The 20,321-nt window shown below is 43.5% G+C and overlaps 1 protein-coding gene across 14 annotated transcripts in view; it reads left to right on the top strand.

The window, feature by feature from the left end:
• The window catches only part of SASH1 (SAM and SH3 domain containing 1), a gene marked incomplete at its 5' end in the record, with an annotated part of 511,807 nt that overhangs the window by 398,065 nt on the left and 93,421 nt on the right, over positions 1 to 20,321 (top strand). For all 14 annotated transcript variants that reach the window (XM_083830239.1, XM_083830238.1, XM_083830240.1 and 11 more), the window contains one exon: positions 13,333 to 13,461. In XM_083830239.1, the coding sequence (XP_083686365.1) occupies positions 13,333 to 13,461 (129 nt within the window). The remainder of the gene's footprint in view (positions 1 to 13,332; positions 13,462 to 20,321) is intronic.

Genomic DNA, 20,321 nt, shown 5'->3' with positions numbered 1-20,321 from the left:
CCAAACCTAATTACAACTACTTCACAGCGCTTGCGGATAGTTATTTATGTTGTAAATTGCCACGGAAAAGGCGAGGGGGAGTGCGTTAGATCTCTGGCCATCCTGCCTTTCTTGGGCAGAGCTGTTGCTCTCTGGGGCTTGTGTTTTGAGTGGTTAAAAAAAAAAAAAAAGTAACAATGTGGGTGGTTTTTTTTTGTTTTGTTCTCCAGACTCCCACCTCACTTAGGCAAATGCCTCCAACGTAAAGAAAAAATGGCGGATGGCAAACGATAGAGGTGCAGTGCTAAAACTGTATTTCTCTGGCTAGAGAAGTGAAAAGCGGGTCCCGGCCAAGAAGCATAGCTTATAACTGCTAGGAAGCGGGGTTTGGGAAGATCGTGCGGAAGGAAGAGTTGCAGCATCCGTGAGAGGAAAGGAGCAGAGGGCGCGCCGGGACTTGGGGGAGGAAGGTCAGCGCGCAGCCGGCCCGGGAGAGGCCCCGTGCTGACGGGGCCATGCAGGCCGGCGGAGAGCACTTGGGGGGCTGGTAACGGAGGTTTGGGGCCGGCTCAGAAATGATAGGGCTCGTTTTGGGTAGGTAGGGATATCAGAGGGCAAAGCAAGCCTTCGTGTCTGGTTGCACCTTGTTTTGCTTTTGATTAAAGACATGTAGGATATAGGTGGGTAGCTGTTCATGAGCACTGAGTCATGCGGGATAACGCCAGGCAGGTATTTCCAGCAAACGCTTCAGAGGGATGATTTGTAGCGGAGGGCTGGCTAGCTGAAACAGGCTGAGGATGAGAGTGGTTTACTGTTTTGCTGGGCACAGCCTGATGCCCCGCTTTCCCGTACATGTGTAACTCATTCCCAGCCAGCCTTTATGGGTACGGTTATACCTCTAAAGCTTGGAAAGGAGATCTCCACACGTGTGATTCTCCTTTTGCCTCGAGAGAGTCTTACAGCAAAATCTGCTTCCCTTCAAGCCCTGATCCTGTATGCATGAGACAGCTGATATGCTATGCATCCTGATAATGGTGCACACTGTGGCAAGTAGTGTAACGCCTTCCTTTTGCTCGGAGAGCTTCCTGCGGTTCTTGCGGTGCTTCAGACAGGCCCAGGTACGCAGCTTGTCCTGCCACACTTGATGGGTTCACGGCTTGATGTTCCCTGAGACTGCAGGCTGTTCTTTCATCTCAGAAGCAGAACCTGTGAGGGAACTCACCCAACTGAGGCTTTCTTCTCACTTTACAGTCGCTTTTACAATTAGGTGAGATGTTTTTCTTCTGCGTGACACCTTTCCTGACAAATGGTTTGTTAGGGGGATGTTCTTTTGATGTTAGGGTTGTATTGCATAGAGAAGTTGTTCAAGTGAGAACTTAGTTTACCCTCTAAGTCCAAGTGTCTTTATCTACAGTTGCTGTCTTTCAACTTATGGTTCAGGGCCTTGGGTCAATCAGAAGAAACTGCTGGGTTATGTAGAGACACGTGACTTTTAGTGCACTTTATTGACATTGGGGTTCTGCCAGCTTCTGATTTTTAGGATCTCCTTAACCACGCGGGGCTTTTCACAGAGATGCACCCTGAAATGAAGGATAAAATATGATGTGCAACACTTGAGTAATGCATTCAGTCTCCAATAATAGCAATGCATGTTATCAGTGGGAAGCGTTACTGGATAGACAGCGCCATGGTCTTAAGCACTTTCTTGAAGCAAGCATGTAGCATGCTCCTTGCTGGGGGGCTCCTGTAAGCAGTGAATTGCATGTTGCCCCTTCAGAGAAACACATGCTTGAAACACCTGGGAGATGTGGCAACCACACAGTTATTCAAACCCAGACTCGGTAGGATTTGCTCTGTAGGTAAGCAGAAATATTTCTTTTATTTGGATAAGAGGTCTATTTAGCCTAATTAGGAAGCGCTTTGGCAATGATGAAGCAATCTGGGCGCACAGGAATGCGAAAAGCCCATCTTCACTGTACACAGCGAAAGGGAAATGAACAAATAAAATACCAGATCCCAGAGCAGAAAGGATTACACACTGACAAGAGAGAGAGTCCTTACTGCTAGGTTGATATCCCTAATTGATATAAACAGGAAGCCCTGTGCAGTCTGCGGTAGTTAAAAGATACGCATCTAAATAATATTTAAATAGATTCTTGCATTTTTAAGACCCACTAGAGTATAATTGTATTCAGCTTAATTAAATGAACTGAAGCCCCCTGATAACTGTGCATTACTGCTCCTAAATAAAATTCTCTCCAAAGAGACTTCATGATGCTTAGTTAAGACAATAAAAAACCTTAGCCCAGCACCGTGAAGTGTTGCATGAGCAGCATTATAGTTAGTTCATCTGCATGTTACCTGCAGTGGTTAAAAATAAGCCTTGGCAGTGCTGTGCCCCTGCCAGAGTCAAACCTGAAGCTTCACCGAAGTGCTTCAATACAGCTTCAGTCTTTCTGGTTTCACTGTATTTGTGTTTATTCTCTTATTAAGCTAAAAGCAGGGAGGTGCGCTAAGAACGGCCCACACAAAAAATAAACGAGAGCAGTGGCAGAGCTAACCACATCGCAGTCTGGCTTCTGCCTCTGGCTCCCTGTGTAAATGCGGGCTGGCTATTTAAGCAAGCTCATTATTGCCACTGTTCCCTCATAAATAACACGGCTGTCATTATGCGTGCCTCGCACAGGAACTGGGATAAACCCTCTCCTTCAGAACCAAAATATCTCGAAGCAGAACAATATCCCTTATGTCCCGATTCACGCCACAAAAAACCTTAGCACGAGGAAGCTCCTGCATAAGAAGGACCCAAAAGTGGAGGATTGCTTTGAGGCAGCAGGAGGCTGCTGTTTGCCAGGGCCCGTGCACGTGGCACCCTGGGTATCGTCCTTGTGGCCCTGGTGGAGAGCAGAACACACATGGCTGGCGTGGTTCATCCACATGCTCTTAGGGGTTGCTGTGCCACTGTGTGCGTGCACCTTGCCAGCCTTTTTCAGGTTTCTTAGGATGCACTTTGTCTTGCCACCAACCTTTTTGTATGCCAGGCGTGGCTCTGGCCAGAGGCTTCATCCTCAGGAGGCTGCCCTGGAGGCAGCGGGTCTGGTGGCCTCCCTCAGCAGCTGGGGGGGGACTGGCGCAGGTTGCAGGAAACCATTTCTTCTGCTGTTAAGATTACATGGGGAAAGATGGATTTCTGCCATATTCAAGTATGGTTATTTCCTTTCCTGGTAAAGCGCTGCCGCCAGGAAGCAGTAGGAGTGAAGGAGAGGTTAGTCTCCAGGCATGCAGAAGGGTTGGATGCATCTTCCAGACCACGAGCTGCTGAATTTCTAGCAGGAAGAATCAGAATAGCAGAGTGTCAGAGAAAGCAACGCGAGCGTAGGCAGTCTGGTTTTCCAGAGCCAACAGCCACCCTGCCCTCTGTGCTTGTGGGCAGAAATTGGGGGCCGCGTCTTTGGGGCACGCGGTGCATTGTGCCACCGGGCGCAGCGGCCAGGACAAACCCCCACATCTGCTCTCAAAACAGGAGAGAGCCAGTCTCACCTTGGTGAGCAGAACAGGATTATCCCATGCTCTGTAAAACTGGTGGGTAGCAGGAGAATGAGATACTCTTGGAAATTAAGGTCTTAAGTGGCACGTGGAGGAATAAGTAATCACACTTAGTGCAGCACCCAGCTTCACAGTGGTGTGGTAGCACCTGTAAATGCCAGGATGCTCGCCACTGGCTGGGTGCTGCTGAATAAGAGGGTGAAGGCTTGGCTCGTGCCATGTAAGTGCAGAGATGCTTGGTGGTCCCTGTCGGAGGAAGCTGGAGAGACTGCAGCCCCATCGCACCTGCCTGGGCACTGGCTGCGCTGCCACTTGGAGAGGAGAGGAGCGAGCCTTGCATCTTTGCTCCCCAAAAATCAGAGCTGGAAGGAAGGTCCCATCACAGCAGTCGGACACTGAGGTAGTGAGAAAATGGGGAAGGCAGTTCCTGGGGGGGGCATGGAGATCTTGCCACCTTTGTCGGTACATCCCCACGGCCAGCACCGTGGGGTGTCACTGGGCGAGGGATGCCGTGCTCCCTGGCGAGGGCTGGGCAGAAGAGCTGTCCGGGACCTCAGGCACAGCTCCTAAAAAGGGGTGGTGGGGGGAAACCCAGACCCCAGGAAGCAGGAAAAAAAGGGGGAAGGAGCAAACAATGCTGCACTGAGGAAGCCAGGAAAAGAGGCGGGGGGAAGCAGAGGAAGAAGGATAAGAAGTTTCTTTCAGTGAACTTTCCTTTTTCTGAGCAAGGTATTTCCTGGTGAAAAGCATAACAAAGTTTAAGGTAAAGATGGTTGTTCTTACTGTCACGGTGCTGGGAAGGACATACGAGTAGGGAGAAGCAAAGGTCAGAGTTGATATTTGTCGCTGTCACTGTGTTGTTTTTTTGTACAGCACCTAGCACAAGAATAAAATACCATTTCTTTCATGCAGAGCTTACAGATTGAGAGAACTGCTTACCACTGGGGAAAGAACACTGGAAGTGCTTCATTGGGCAAAACAAACTTACTGTGTTTTATGTGGAGAAACTAATTAGAGACCACCAAATTGGATAAAGAATTATTTTACTAAACACTTTTTTTTTTGCCTTGGATAGTACAGTGATGATTACGTATAAGCTTCTTGTAGATATGTATGTGTTAGGAAGCTGGGCATACTGTGTCTCAGTTAAAAATTACCAACCTGGATATTAAATATGTATCATATGCTGTGCTGTAATGATTTTTACTGCCGTGTATTGATGCAATAGAGTTTGACAAACTCAAAAATTTCGTCAGTGCTTTCATTGCTCTTTTATGATGTTGATAATATGCTTTGTTTAAAGGTTAAAAGGATTAGGTTAGATGAAATCCTGTAAAGGAACCAAATATCAAATAGTGTATCAGTAGATGGTATTAATATTCTGGATATCGATCAAGCATGGAGTTTGACTTAGAGACAAACAGAACTGCGAAAACAGTTGAAAAATAATTGCCTAAAATAAGATCATCCTTTGAATACACCTCAGCATACTCGTAAGAGTGTGTTCACAGTTAAACCCTTCTTTTATAGCAGTTTCTGCCTTTTATTTTTTTCCCACAGTTGAAGTAGAAAATGAAACCAGAATTCCACACAGCAGGGTCATTGTCAAATAACATTTTGGTGCCTCTTGGCTCACTTACCGCATTTTATTGTTTTATTGTATTTCACCAATACATCCAGCTATGAGGGAACGCCTCATAGCAAGTGCTGGTACAAAGTAGAAATCACAGTTTGGACTACAGTATTTGTAATAAAACTTGGATGTAAATGACCAAAGTTTGCTTGCATTGGGTCTACCATACAACTTCAGCATGTTGCCAGATACTCACGCACTGACCTTGCTTACGCAGTTGTCCAGAGATACGGTTTCTTCCTAACCTCTTCTTTGAAATTTCAGTTTCTTCTTTGTTTCTTCCTAACACCTTTAGTTTGTTGTGGTTTTTTTTGTTGTTGGTGGTGGTTCTTTTTCAGTCTACTGTTTGGAGTTGCTCATACCTCTGTTACACAGGAGACCTAACCACCATAGAATTGGTTTTTTGTCATACTGCGTTACTACTAGATATAAAGAAAAGATACGGGTTTTAATGAGACCTCTGTCATTATTGCAGTTAATATAGCCAGCTCACTGCGATGAGGACTTACTCCGTCATCGACTTAAGATGTTTGTTTTTTTCATACTCATTTCATTAGACTGTAGTCTACTCAAACTTGAAACCACCCACTAAGATATGCTAACCTTCCTGGTTCTGAACCAAGAAATTATTCTCCATCTCCTTAATGGTGCTTTAATCACACATATGCTTATTTCTTAAGCCTTGGCACCCTTCTGTTTATCATTTGTTTCTACTCCCAGGTGTCAGGCTAGAAGCCCGCTGCAGCTGATGTGTACAGAGGGACACTTTTCCACTCAACATGAGGAAAAAAGTCTTGGCAAACGCGGTGCGCTGAAGGAGGAGGCAGTAATAATAAGGGAAGCAAAACTAATGAGAGGTGATGTCAGGTGTAGCTCTCGCACGGCTTGAGGAGTTGTTCGCTTATCCTGCTTTACAAGCTGGCAATGATAGCCTGTGCCTGACTGATGACCAGCCGGATGGGTAGTGGTGGCCTGGCAGGTATCACTGTAGACAAAGAGCTTTGAGTTGCATTTTGATGAGCTTAGTGCGGATCACCTTGGGGAAAGGAGGATAGAAGATAATATACTGTTATTAGGGAAGCTGGACATTAAGGATTCTTTGAACTAACTTTTTATGAATAAAATTTGCATATAGTCTTGTCTGTCAAGACAATGAGTATGTGAAAGAGCTGGTTTTGCTTGTGATAAATACCCACTTCAAGTATGTTGGAATGTACATTTGCATAGATACAACTTTAGCATTTATTTATTTATTTTTTTTACATAGAGGACTACCTTTGTTGCATGCCTGAGAGAGAGAGGGATTCCAATAGTGTGCTTTCAAATTGATTTTAATTTACAAAGGGGAAAAAAGTGGATCACGGAGATGCTTTGTTATATCTTGACAGGTTTCCGGACTTTACAATAAAAAGTGAGATAAAAAGTGAGGGGGTGCTGATGGTGGCGGAAGTGTTTTATTTGCGGAGCTTTGCAAAAGGGGAGAGTTTCTCTTGAGGTGATGACATAAGAAGGTATCATATATAATAGAAAAAGGTTACACAGCTGTGTGATTCAGTATAAAGTTTCTGGATTTAGTGAGACTTTACTCTGAATTCAGTGGGCTGTATCACTTATTTCAAATAATTGCTACAAAATCTTTTACATCAAGCTATACCATTGTGCATTCTATTTATTGTAAAGAGTCTAGAAACGTTTTAAATATGCTGACGAGAGCTTGACACGTGTTATTAGATCTATTTTTGTAACCATCTGTACAGCCACATAGCTTAATGACTCAAGGCTCAGATGCCATAAAAATTAATAGAAAGTCTTGCACTGAATGTTCTCTTTGTTCTTGCAGTGTCCAGCTATAGAGGGGTCAAGGGAACCATGACAGCCCTTCAACATCATCTAAAATAGCTCTTCTCAATATAAAAATGTCATGACTTCTACATTGAGTGTTTTATGCCTCCCCCTTGAATATCAAGGCGAGTGCAGGGCTCCCTGGCCTCACGCTTCTGTCTCATTCACATTTTTGACCCTGCTGACTGTCAAGATAGACTTTGAACCTGTCGCTTTATGGATGGTGGAATTGTTTCTTCTGCTGAATGGAGGATTGTCCTTTCTGAACCCTAGGAAGAGAAGGAGACATTTCTCTAGCAGCTTGTTGGGTTTATTTTTAATGGCAGCTGGTTTGAAGCTAAGCCAGCATGTGAAACATCAGTCTTGTTCCTGGCAGAAATACATTGCTAGCAAGGGACAGGTAAGAAGGTCAGAAATGGGTAATGCACACATGTGGATGCCCATCCTCCTCATGTGATTCCGAATTTACTGTATCAAATACAGACATAAGCCCTAGCCAGAGAGGTGGACGCAGATTTAACTGTTCTTTTTTGGAAAGGTGTGGATCTGATTTAAATCTGCCTCCTCAAAAAGAATTGTGGAGGAATGTGAAATACGGTCTCTCTCACGTGAGCAGCCTGAAGTCGTGTATCGGTACACCTTGTGGTGCAGGAGGTGCTCTGCCAGGCTGGGGCTGCTTAGGGCAGCATGCACAAGCTTCTCAAACTTCTGTGACCATACATTGGGGAAAACATCTAGAACAAGCTGGTGTCTTGTTCAAAGTTGTCCCATGGAAACCTGAGCATCCCATGCTGCCTAGATAGGCTAGTTCTCCTTGGCTCTAAAGATCTCGTTGGATGTGTGCTGTGTAGATGAAGTCCTGTTGAAAACAGCATGTTTGTTAGGCACAAATATGTTTCCTTTCCACATATGTTCTCATTTCACTGCTTTTCTTTTTTTGGTCCTTCTTCCCTCTCCCCCTACCCCCTCCTCCCCAAACAAGCCTGTTTGCTCTGGCCCACATTCTGGCTTTCATTTCTGCGCTCCTCACAGCTATCCAAACCAAAGGTATTATTGAAACGCATGATCGTCTTCCACAAATTTTTGGTAGGCGTCCCTGTTAAGATCCCAGTGCCAGAAATAAGCTGCTCATGTTTACAGTCACTTTCCACACAGTAGTCCTGTGTCTCAGGCACGGAAATGGGTTTTTCTCAGCTGGGGCTGTAAAGGTCAAAGTCATGCCTTGGCCAGGGCATGGTTGCAAAGCCTTTTAAAAGAGCATCTTCCCTTCATCTGTGCCCTTAAAAACATACGTTTATACATTTAATAAGTTGGATTTTTTCCTCAAGGTTTCTGACCTGTTCCTGGCTTCCGAGATCATGCCTGTGCAGTGGCCAGAGTTGGTCTTGCTGACCAAACAGCCTCGTAGCATTCGGATCTTCATTATATTTTGGAGGTTTCCTCGGTTGCATGAATTTCACCCCCTGCCTTGAAGAGCAAGCACGTGTCTCTGGTAATCAAGCCTCTTTCCTGACATTCACAGCTGATAGAATAGGGGGATATGCTGGAATATGCAGCTTTGTAATAGTACTGTGTCAGAATCTGAGGTAGTGAAGTACAAATTCAAATAGCTGTGGTTTTTTTTTTAACTTTTTCTAAAACTATTCTGTGTGAAAATCTGTGCAGAAAGAATGTATGTTGTGCCAGTGCCAAGGATTGAGGTCTATAAACAGGTTCATGAAATGTATTTATTACTAGCAAAGTAACAAAGTCCTAGTACTGTGTTTACTTTATCATTATTATTATTAAAATACTAATGTATTTTTACTCAATTTTATTGCTAGCAGAGCTCTCTGACAAAACATTTTTCTCCTTTACACTTTTAGATGTCAAATACAAAGGATTCTGCCAGGGTGTTAAACCAACTGATGAGCAGTGACCGATAAATCCTAACTTTATAATAAGTGTCAAATCGTTCCAGCTCCCCTTTGTAGTCACTCCATTAACACGAATCTCGATGGATTCCTTTGGTATTCACATGCATATCAGAACTAATTCCCTGGGAATTCCAGGGTAATTCATCATTTACTCCCTGTTTTATGATGCCAAAAAATGTTGTATGCATACATTATAAGATGGAAATTTAGGAATGTTATTTGGCAACCAAAAATAGGAATCTGAGCTAGCTTCTGCTTTCATTAAAATATTTTATAAATTTTTCATTTTAGGTTTGCCCCTTCAAAATTAGTGGGTTGTTTGCTTTTCTGCCTATCAGACTATTTCTGAAAAGGTCTCAGGCAGTAGTAGAGTTCTAGGAAAAACATGTTGTTAACTTTTTATGAATAAATTAAAGTATTTCAGGAATTTTAATGAATATTTGGTTTTCCTATGTTTTTTTTTTCCCTCCAGAGATGATCAGTGGGTTTATATGATAATTACATATATGTCAGTAAGAATAAATTTGAAAGCTGTGCCTGTTTTCATGAGGATCTCATGAGCTGTTTCACATATGGGTCCGTCCAAGTCAAAATGGGACGTGGTGGCGCATAACTGAAGGCTTGCTTTAAATGACGTTGGCTTATTGGTTTTGGTATCAAATAGCTGTATGCTTTTTCATACCTGTGAAACTAAAAATGGCAATTCGAGTTTGTTTAGACCCTGTTGTACTAATATTGGAATCAAGCCCATACTGCGGGACTATGCATAAAGAAGTAGAGGAATGAGCAAACAGATGAATTTTGACTGTTATTTCTATTATTTTAAAAATCCTCTAGATTTTGGCTTGTGTATGAAGGCAAGAAAGTCAAAGGAAGTTACCAAAATTAATACTGGCTTTTATTCTTTATGTATCAAATTTGAAATCTTAGTTATCATTAGTTATGAATGCTTTTATTGTTCTATGATATTATGTTGGGGAGTTTTAAAAAAGCGTTTTAGAGAAGTCTGCTGCCTTGAAAGGGAGACGAATGAGTTCTCAAGTTGGGTGCTAAAGTTTGCATACAAACTTAAAGATCAGGGGTGGATGATGGAGATAATCATATGCATTTAACATACACCCTGTGGGAGAAAACTTGAGGTAATGTAAATCAGATACATAATTGTCTGTCAAGTTACGACATTATTTTCATGTATGTAACGAGTGGATGCTGCTGGGTGTGAAATGTTTGCTGTATTTGACTTGGGCTGACTTGTGTATCTGTTTTTCCTTTTTGGATGCCCCCACAAGTAAACTGCCCTCTGTCTGGCAACCCAGCAGAAACGTATGGAAGAGTTGCAGTGATTATGTTCTTCAGGAATCAGTTCTCATCCTCAAGACCTCATGATATTTCTGTCCCTTCATCCATTCTGGGTGTTAAGCTTTCTTTCACACAGGACTTGTCTTCCTTGGAGAGCTGGCATGAGCTGCATTTGAAGCATAGCCCCTAAGTTGAGTCCTGTGCGTTGACTCACTGAAATCCTACCTGGCAGGCAGGCTGGTGGCTTCTCATGGCTTTCTGGTGCTGGTGGCCTTTGTCCCTTGTCCAGAGGCTACTCTTTGCCTTCGCGTGCTTGGTTGCAGGAGGGCCACCCTGTTCCGACAGGGTTTAATTTGGGTGCTGTTGTTGAGCTTGTTTTACTCTAGGGACAGTCACAACCCTTCAGACCTGTGGAGACCTCCTTTGAAAAGAAGCACCACTCTTCCCTCACCAAAAGCAGTGAAAAATGACTATTTGCAAAGCTTTGTTTGCTCCACTGTGCATGGCAGGCCTCTGTCCTGTCTGGTCTCAGCCCTGCTTGCAGTAGAGCTGGCTTAGCTTTTAGCTGAACCAAAGCTCACGTGGTATGTTTGGGTTTGGAGTGTATTACCCAATTTCAGAGTCATGACAGTAACCTATAAAAACAGTAATTGCTCTGTTGTATAACTTTTACTTACACAAGTTACACCTATTCCCCAGCAAGCTTACCACGTGAAATTTAAAGGTCTCCAGAGTTCAGGAAGGAGACAGACTGACAAAGTAATGAAGCAGATTTCTTATTGTTCTAATAAAATGATGGTTTCCAGTCTTATCCTACTGTTATTACCATTTCCAGCTCCCATAGTCTTAACTGGCAAAGCTTATTAAGCAAAAAGCAGCCTCTGTCCAGCTGGGGAAGACGCTAGGAAGTGGGAATTTTTTGTAACCCTTAGAGAAGAATGGTTGTCATAAGGGAATGGCTGGGAATTAGATTTCATTTCATCTCTTTGAAACCCGTGCAGGTCTTTGTATCGCCCGCAACAGCAACCAAATGAAGGTTACATTCGTGGGCTGCTTCTTCTGTGTTTGTTTTCCTCCCTACCTGGTGATCCCTACTGAGCATGCAAACCTCGTGAAGGCAGCTCTGCGTGCACGGGGCATCAGCAAGCGCCGCTCAGCCAAGGCTGTGACAACCACTGGGAGAGCGCCCAGCTGTACAGGCAGGTGTACGGAGCTTGTGGCACAGGCGGAGAGTCCAGCTTTCTTGCCCAGCTTGCTGGGAGGTGAGGGCTCGTGATGAGGGAGCAGCCGGAGAGGACGTGTGGCTGCTGAGCAGGGACAAGGCAGGGCAGCGCTGTCGAGCTCTCAAAGATGTCGGTGTTTTGTCCCTGTAACCTGCGTGCTCGCTTAGCGGTGTGGAAGGCTGTTTGTCTGAAGCTCTGTGAAGTCTGAAATTCCCAGAAGTGAATTTACACTAAGGAACTTGATCTTGTGCTGCTTGAAACATCTCCCATTTGAGATCTTTGGCAGGTTGAGAGGTAGGAAATACAGTAAAATACACACACACACACGTGTATATATATATATATATAGTTACGCATAGAGGAGGGTGTGTATGTATATATACTTTTTGTACCTATTTTGCTTCAGTTGCTCCAACAAGTTGCTTTCCATCCCTACTGTACATAGTAGTTGGAGAAACTCAAAACGGTTCAGCATTTTGGGAACATGAGTTCTCTACAAAGCTTTCTGGGGAATTTTAGATACCTGTTGAGCATGTGGAAATGTACTTTAAGAAAGCAGAAAGTGTGTTTCACAGAATCTCAGGTTTAATAGGCTTCCACTTTGACTTAATTGGAGAGTTTTTTCCAAACTGGAAGTGATACTTCATTAGAGCAGGTCTGCCTCTTCTGCACAGTCAGACCCAGAAAACAGGGCTATTTATTTTCAAATGGCAATAGCTTCAATAAGATGTGCTTTCTAATTAAAAGATTTCCTTCTAGCTCATGTGTTAACACTTTGCATTGCAACTTAGGTGTACTATTAGCATAATTCTTTTTAAATGTTTTCTCGGTTGCTTATTTTTTCTTAATATTCAAGACAACTTTATGTTTGTGTTGCATCTATTAACAGATAGCAACAACGAAATAACGCTGCAGTGTGTCCTTGTTCTGCTCTCAGCAGCCATACTTTGTGTAGGCATTCTTCAAAAGGTAGACTATATGCAATAACATATATGCACTTACAGAAATCAGGCAAAAGGAGAAAATGACTCCATTTGATCTTTTGGACCCATGTAATTGTGTGCCCATTGGTAATCCACCTTGTCCACCCCCTCTCCCTGCCCTCTCTGACACAGATACCTGAAGCTCAGAAAGATTTCTAATGCCACTTAAAACATCCAGCCTTCCCCCACCACTCTTATTTAGCCATCACTCAAGAAGTATGAATTTCAGTTGTAATTAACAGATGATTACGATCAGGTTCCTGGCTGTAGCCATTTTATTAATGGGGTAGCAATCTTGCCTAGCAGAACAGACGTTTGGGACTGAGCGAAGCCTGTTTCCGCCTCCAGAGTACCTTAAAAGAACAACTGGCAGAGTGTCTTTGTGGGTGGTATAAACTCGCCTGTTAAAGTCATTTGGCTGAAATTGTTTGCAGTCTGACTGATGGTGCTTATAAGCAAGAGGTTTTAGTGTTTGAAAGTGCTGTTAGTCATTGTGAAGGAAAGCAGGGCTACTCCCAGTAAATAAGGTCGGTGAAACACATGTGATGACTGGTTATGGGGCGAGTGGGCAGTGGCTCGGGAGAGCCACTTGGAATATGAATGCATGTGGGTGGGAGGGAATCGAGGCACATAGTGCCTGGGGACACCACTGCTCGGCATCGCTGTCCCTGCCACTTCTGTCGGTGCAGGGATTAGCAAGGACCCACCAGTTCTTGAGGAGCTGCTGTGATAACGTGGCTCCCAGGTGTTCTTGCTCGGGACTGGGGATTGGAAGGACAGCCACAAGTTGTGCGCTGCCTGCCTTACAGGGAGGGGGGGGCTCTACCTCGGGCTTGTGCTATCACTTTTAAATTAGAATTTTAACACTGACTAGCCTCTCTTTTTTTTTTTTTTCCTTGTCTCTACTATAGGATGGGTCACTGGGAAACATTGATGACCTTGCTCAGCAGTATGCAGACTACTACAACACCTGCTTCACGGATGTGTGCGAGAGGATGGAAGAGCTGCGCAAGCGGAGGGTTTCACAAGACCTTGATGTGGTACGTAGAAGTTACGACTTTTTTGACAAGTGATTGCTGTTTGTGACCCAGGAGAATCGTTAGTGTTTCATCCTGATGATTTGAGAGTTACATCCCTACCCAGAGAAGTGACTAGATGTGATTGCGTTCACACACACAAACAATTTGGCCTACTCAATTAAGCACTTGGAAGTTAACTGCTTTATATTTTTTTAGATATTTGTTGTGATTCATTAAGCCTTGAGACTGCATTTCTTAGTTGTTTTTCGATTGGAGCATTTTTTGCTTATGTGCATTTGCTTGCCAACCTCAACTGTTGGAGGCAAGATGGTGTCTGACAAAAGCATTGTTTCCTTGCTCCAAGATGCTCCTGGTGTGAGCATAATGAAATTGTGTGCTGTTTTTCAGCTGTACAACTGTTTGTTGCACTGTACGAACTGGGAAAGTACAGCTTCTTAAAACTCTGAGGTGCAAATATTAATTTCATGCTCTCAAATGTAAGCAGTCACCAATTTTGTGAACCCTTTTCCATTAATGCATGTCACAGAACCTGTAGGGGGACATTGAGTCACAGTTGTTCAGGCTGGAAGGGGCCTTAGGAGGTCTTTAATCCAACCTTCTGCTCAAAGCAGGGTTGACACTGAATTCAAAACTTCAAAACAGGTTGCTCAGGGCTTTATCCGGTTGGGTCTTGAGACTCCATCAAGGACAGAGACTGCACAGCCTGTCTAGGCAACCTGTTCCTCTGCTTCCCTGTCTTTACAGTAAATATTCCCCCCCGATAATCTAATACAAACCCTTCCATATCTTTTTTTTTTTGGCCTGTTGTCCCATTGTACTACACACCACTGCAAAGAACTGGGCTCCATGTTTTTGATAACCTCCCCATAGCCACCATCAGGTAGCTGTGTATGACTGTCTTTTTTTCTCCAAGCTGAATTTACCAGCCCTCTTGGCCTGTTTTTGCAGGGTAAGGGCTCAAAGCCCTGAGCACTTGGTAGCCCTCCTCTGGACTCACTCACTTGAGGGCTGCACAACTGGAGGTGTGCTCGTGGCCCCAGAACTCCCCAGGCCTTTTCTGCAGAGCAGGGTGACCCAGCCAGTCAGTCCCCAGCCTGTGTTGGTGCGTGGGCTTACTCCTTCTCAGGAGCAGGACTTTGTATTTGTCCATGTTGAGTTTCTCGAGATTTCTGTGAGGCCACTTTGAATGGCAGCTCGGCCCTCAAGTGTATTGACTGTAACTCAAATCCACAGCCTGGATAATGGTGCCATTTATTTCCTCTGCAGGTGTTTGATGGGACAGGCCCATAGATCCTGCAGTTCTCTGCTTATAACTGGCCTTCAAGTACAGCACGCTAACCATTACATGACCCTTAAAGCCCAGCCTGCCAGGATTTTACCCATTAAGTGGTGCAGACTTCTTGGGGAGTCCCACTTTTGCTGAAACTAACGTATGTGCAGGTCACCTGTGTAACTCATTTTTGTTAGGTCTGGGGAGGAACCTTTTCAGGAGGCCTAACACAAAAACGTTTTCGCTTGTTGGATGATTTCCATTTCCTTACGGTTCTGTAACGTTAGTAAGTGTTTATCACTGCTTAGTGTATATATGCATGTTTGTTTTGTACATGGGTATCACTGATTGTTTTTTTCATTTTAAACCTTTTCATCATTTTTCATAACATTCATAATCTGTGTCAGAGAGAAGAAGGCTTTTGGGCATGCTTAGTTAGGTCTTTTATGTTAAGTTTATGTTTCCCAACTGTATCATACATTTTACTTACAGTTTTGTTGATATTTCCTACAAACCTTGTCTGACAGAAAACAGGTTACTGAAGGAATTCTTCTTTATGTTATATTTGGTCATGGTTTTGCTGTGGTGGTAATTTTTTTGTATCACATACAAAAACTCATAAGGAAAGTTACTAGTTATTGCAGAGCTTGTAAATTGTGAAGCTGCTGACTGTAGTTGTTCCTAGCAGTTTTGCTTTGAAACTCTGTGGAGTTTCTGGTATGAAATAATACTTTTAAAAAGAGGATTGTTTGCTGTCACTTAGTATAGTACTTTTTATTTAGAAATCTCAAGCTGTATATCTCATATCCCATCTTGTTTGTACGGGAAAGCAAGGTATGGTTAATACCTCCCAGTGCTGTGGTAGAGCCAGTATGCTATCTGATAACAGTTCTGCAGTTCCTCTACAAGTTCAAACCCTTTAAGAGAAATGTGGGAGCTGAAGATGTGTAGTGGTGTGTTCTTTGTTTCCCTGGATCTTAGCACTGACTAGCAGCAAGGAGTGGTTTGCTCCCATTCTCTAGCAGCTGTACCTGATGACGTGGATTACTTAAGGCTAAGTGTTAAAGAAAAGATGATTGCAGGAAATCCCTTTCTAGACAGACCCGTGAGCCTTCTGTGCCTAGCAGCTGGTGGCAGAGAAGCGTGGATCTGAAAGCCTCCGCGCACCTGGTATGCTAGGTGGCTGTTGCCAGCCACAACACCCGCCTTTCCTGGCACTCGGGCTCTTGGAAGGCAGCTCCTGTGCTGGGTGATGGAGTACGCTATATGGCAGGAGAGGACTCCCTTCCATTTGGACAGATGGGCCTAATTTGGCTCCTTTCTCTTCCAAAGCTGCAGAAGCCAGTCTGGGGAAACCCATGTGAGTTTAATTAACTCACATCAAAGGTGCAGAGCTTCAAGCTGGTTTAAATAGATGCGAGCTAACCCAAGACAGACCAGCGAGTGGTTCGCTAGCTCATCCTGTTCAAGAGAAACTGTAGTCAGAGAAAATGGCTGCATGAAAAGACATCCCGGAGATGTAACTGCAGTGGCTCCCATGTTTGGTTTGCTCGCTGTGGTAGTCCAGTGATGACTTCTTGAACTTTCAAGTCAGCAAAATGATAACGCAACTGAAATTTAAATTAGTGCTCAGTTTTTGCTACATCCATCACCAGTATATAATATGGTTTCTGGACGTCAGATAGACGTTCTGCTGCATGCTTCGCTGAGTAGGTACACAGTGGGCAGGGAATGGCCTCCTTGACTAGCATGCATTTTCACTGCGATAGATTAATATATCTGATTATCATCTGCTGTAGAAGGAGGATTTGGTTTTAACAGAAGAGCTGCCGAAGTGGCCTCAGAAGTACTGATGTGAAAGACAGAAGACAGTGACTCGTTTGGTGTGATGTCTTTCCTCTCTGCAGCTTGAGGAAAGGTAGTGTATTTGCAGACATTTTGGAATTGTGACTGGGGAGTAATGCTGGAGGGGAATGCCAGATTCATGGCATATCCCAGTAGCAAATATAAGTGATGACAAAATTATTGTGCACCAGTATTACTGGGCTGTTAGTCTAGCCTGGCATTGCTCTGCCATGCATTGCCCTCAGAAGCAGGGGTGAGGAGGGACGGTGCTAGCTTCTTCCCAGCAGTGGGGACATGCCAGAGCTGCAGGTGAGCAACGCTTCCGTTCCTTTTCCCCCCCACTGATGATCTTCTCCCTATCTTTAGCTAAGTGTTAGGGTAAAATGAAGCTGCTGTGTGTGTAGTACTAGTGCTAATCTCCAGGGTTTTGCTGAAGTGAAGGTTACTGAATCCATAGAGGGGGAATCCATAGAGCAAGCCTAAGCCCTGCACTGAGATGAGAATGAAAGAGGCAATAGGAGAGTGGGGAGTCTCTGACAGCTCTCTCAAAGCTACGGATGCTCTGTGCAAAAAAAAATTTGAAAGGCAATAGGTGTTGGGATTCACCTTCAGATTTTTAAAGCAGGATGAGTGTTAAATGCAAAATGTGAAAGGCCAGCGTTAGGTTTGGAGCTTCGTTTACTGAATGCTCTGCAGATAAAGAAAGAGTGGATCACCCCAGCGGTCCAAGTGTCCTCCAAAAGTTGCCCGGAGAGGCTGCGTCAGGAGGAGTAGTGCAATAACAAAGAAGTGCCCGAGCTGCCAAGTCTTGCCAAGAACATGCATTCAGCACTGGCTCGCCCCGATCGCCCTTTGTAGCACGTCCACTGAAAGGACAGAAATATGAGCTGTTTATTGCTGCTTCTGTACGCTTTGAAAATGTTTTTAAAATGTTTGGGAGCAAGTGTTGATATCTTGATTGTATATTGTACTTTTTAATCAGCTCCTCCCCAACCTTTCCTATCAGACCATGGCCATTTCAGTCTGGATATCCTGCTCTCGTTGAATTTTTAAAAAATATCACTTGGTGAAATTGTCTGGGAGAGCAGCATATCTTGTAACAAAACAGTAGCTGCAGATGGAGCTAAACACAGATTATTTTTCCAAATGTTAGTGCCGTCAGAGATTGTTCGTTGTCTCCAACCACAGTAACTGCTTTTTGCATTTGGAATTTTGCCTCTGTTTTTGTAATGGAGAATGTGCTTGGGTTTGGACATTAATGTTTGTGAACAGCATGGGAGTTGCCCACGTTTCCTAGCAGTTGGCCTATTCCTGTGCACCGTATGTGTTTCTGGCTGAGGAGGAACTGCAGTCAGAGTAGACAGAGTGGATTTTCAGGCCTGTAATGGATGTATCACTGGTAAAATTCAGCTGGACATCTGCTAAAAGGTGGTTATGGCCAGAAAAGTGACTCGGTGAGGATCGCTCCTTGTTACTCCTCATATCTGCTTCCTTTGTGTCTTTGGGATCATATCTGCTTGGCTCACTGTCAAAAGCAGGTTCGTCTTGCCTGTCAGCAAGGCAGGACAGTATTGATGTAGCTGTGAAAGAGCAAACTGCATTCTGTTGTCTCATCCATCACTGACAGCGGCCAGCTAACTGCTGCTGCCAAGCTCTGCATTGTAGCTGGTGATCCTGAAGTCAAAGAGCAGCTTGAGGCTTCCTGATGGGTTCTGACAGCTACGGCTGTGGCACTGAGAAATTGCACTAATCTTTTGATTTGTAAATTGCTTAAATTTAAAATGAATGTCACTGGAAAGTGACAAGGCACACTATTTACCTCTTTTTTTCTTTTTTTTTTCCTTCCTGCATGGATTTAATTAATTCCCTTGCACAAAAAGGGAAGTGTTCAGAATCTCTCTGCATACATGACGTAAAGTACAGTGCATGTATCTGACAAATCAACTTCCCTAGGCCCTTGTGGTTTTACAGTAGCTGGCTTTATGAATCTGCATATATATGAAGTCAGAAAATAGAAATGAACACAAAACCAACATACGATTCTTGTCTTGCTGCCCACGCGTGCAAGCATGTAGCTCGTGTCTTTGTGCATGGCTTTGAAAGATGCTCAGCGATCGGTTGTTTGATGACACATAGGTTTGATAGTCTAGATATCATCATCATGTACAAATGCGTCCAGCAAGGCAGAGTGGACGTAAAGTGGCACAAATAGAGTAATTAGTAATTAGAGTGACAGAGTAATTAATCTTTAGCCTTTTTAGAGGTGCATTTGGCTGATACTGTACTACTGGTGGGTGATATCATAAGACCAGCAGAGAAACTCAGCCAGCCTTCGCTGAAGGAGACTGAAATACCCCAAACTGTTTCCCAGTCAGTGATTGATGTGGATTTAAGAAGTCTCCATGGGAGTTAGCCAGTTAAGTTGCAGTCCTGAATATCTTTGTGGAGTCTGCCTGTGTCTGCACTAGAGCTGGCTCTAGCCACTTCCCGTATTCTTTGTGTTTTACAGACATTAAAATCTCCGGGTCCTTGAATAGGTTCCTTTTTCCCTGCCATGAAATGATCAGCTCTGCTTTGCAAATGCAATATTGTGTGCTTTTACCTTTGTCCTGAGAGGACACCTCTACCTTGCAGGAACAGAATCCCACTGTTTTGTTTTGTCATGCTGGCTGCAAGAGGCTCTCCAAAATACAAACAACATCTGAATTGGATTAGAAAGGTATCTTCAGCACGCGCGCGCACACACACACACACACACACACACAAAAGAAGAACTGGAGAACACGCAGATAAGACTTCTTGAATTTTGGAGGGTTTCCAGGCCTTATCAGTCAGACACATGAAAGAAAAAGCAGCAGTAAAAGATGTGGACTTTTAAGCATTTCAAACTACACCGGAAGGAAAAAAATAAGTCTCTTTTTTCCTAAATATGAGGTGCATAAAGTAGATTTACATATATAGGAAATAAATAATGGAGATTTCTGTGTCTGCAGTCTCAGTCTCTCAATATTTTAGGGTTTATCTACATAAACTGAATTCATAATAATTTTTTCATCATTAATGGAGCTTTTCAAAGGTAGACACAATGGAAATTCTGGAACAGACACGCTATTTTTAGTGTCTCATGTATCACACACCAAGACAGCAAAGGCATTTAAATACAGAGCTAGCATTAAGAATGAAAATAAAGCAAGGCTTGTTCCAAACACAGTGAAGTGAATGCATTTCTAAGCAGCCCTTAGTCTACTTAGTACTAGCAGACTTAGTAAAAATCTCTCTACTTTCTGTAAGCTAATGATCTCCTGCAGTCTCAACACTATTTTTGTTGGAAGCCCATTTATGAATAATCCCTTAAGCAAAATCTGTCTATTTATAGCCAAAGTTTGTAGGCTGGAGACTCAGCGGATTGTTATGGTGGTTTGGGTGACCTTATCTTTCTTTAATGCATTCAGAGGATCCATGCTTTTTGGAGCAGGATCTTCACTTCAACACTTCTAGTCTTCGGAATGTTTGTATTTTTGGCAATGTCAGTGTTCTGGGAAGAGCAAGTTATTGAAGGTGATTGTTTTTTTTTGTTTTTTTTTTTTTGTTTTTTTTTTTTTTTTCAGAATTGGTAATGCTGTTATAAATAAAAAATGTCCTAAGTAGAAAAAGTAACTCATTTTGGGTAGTCTGACTGCTAACTTTAGAGAGGAATAATTTGCCTTTAGAGTTATAAATATTTTTCTAGCTATTCTCAATCTTG

The sequence above is a fragment of the Anser anser genome, assembly GCF_964211835.1.
Source record: "Anser anser genome assembly, chromosome: 3".
Classification (NCBI taxonomy): Eukaryota; Metazoa; Chordata; class Aves; order Anseriformes; family Anatidae; genus Anser; species Anser anser.
This window is presented reverse-complemented; position numbering and strand designations above follow the sequence as displayed.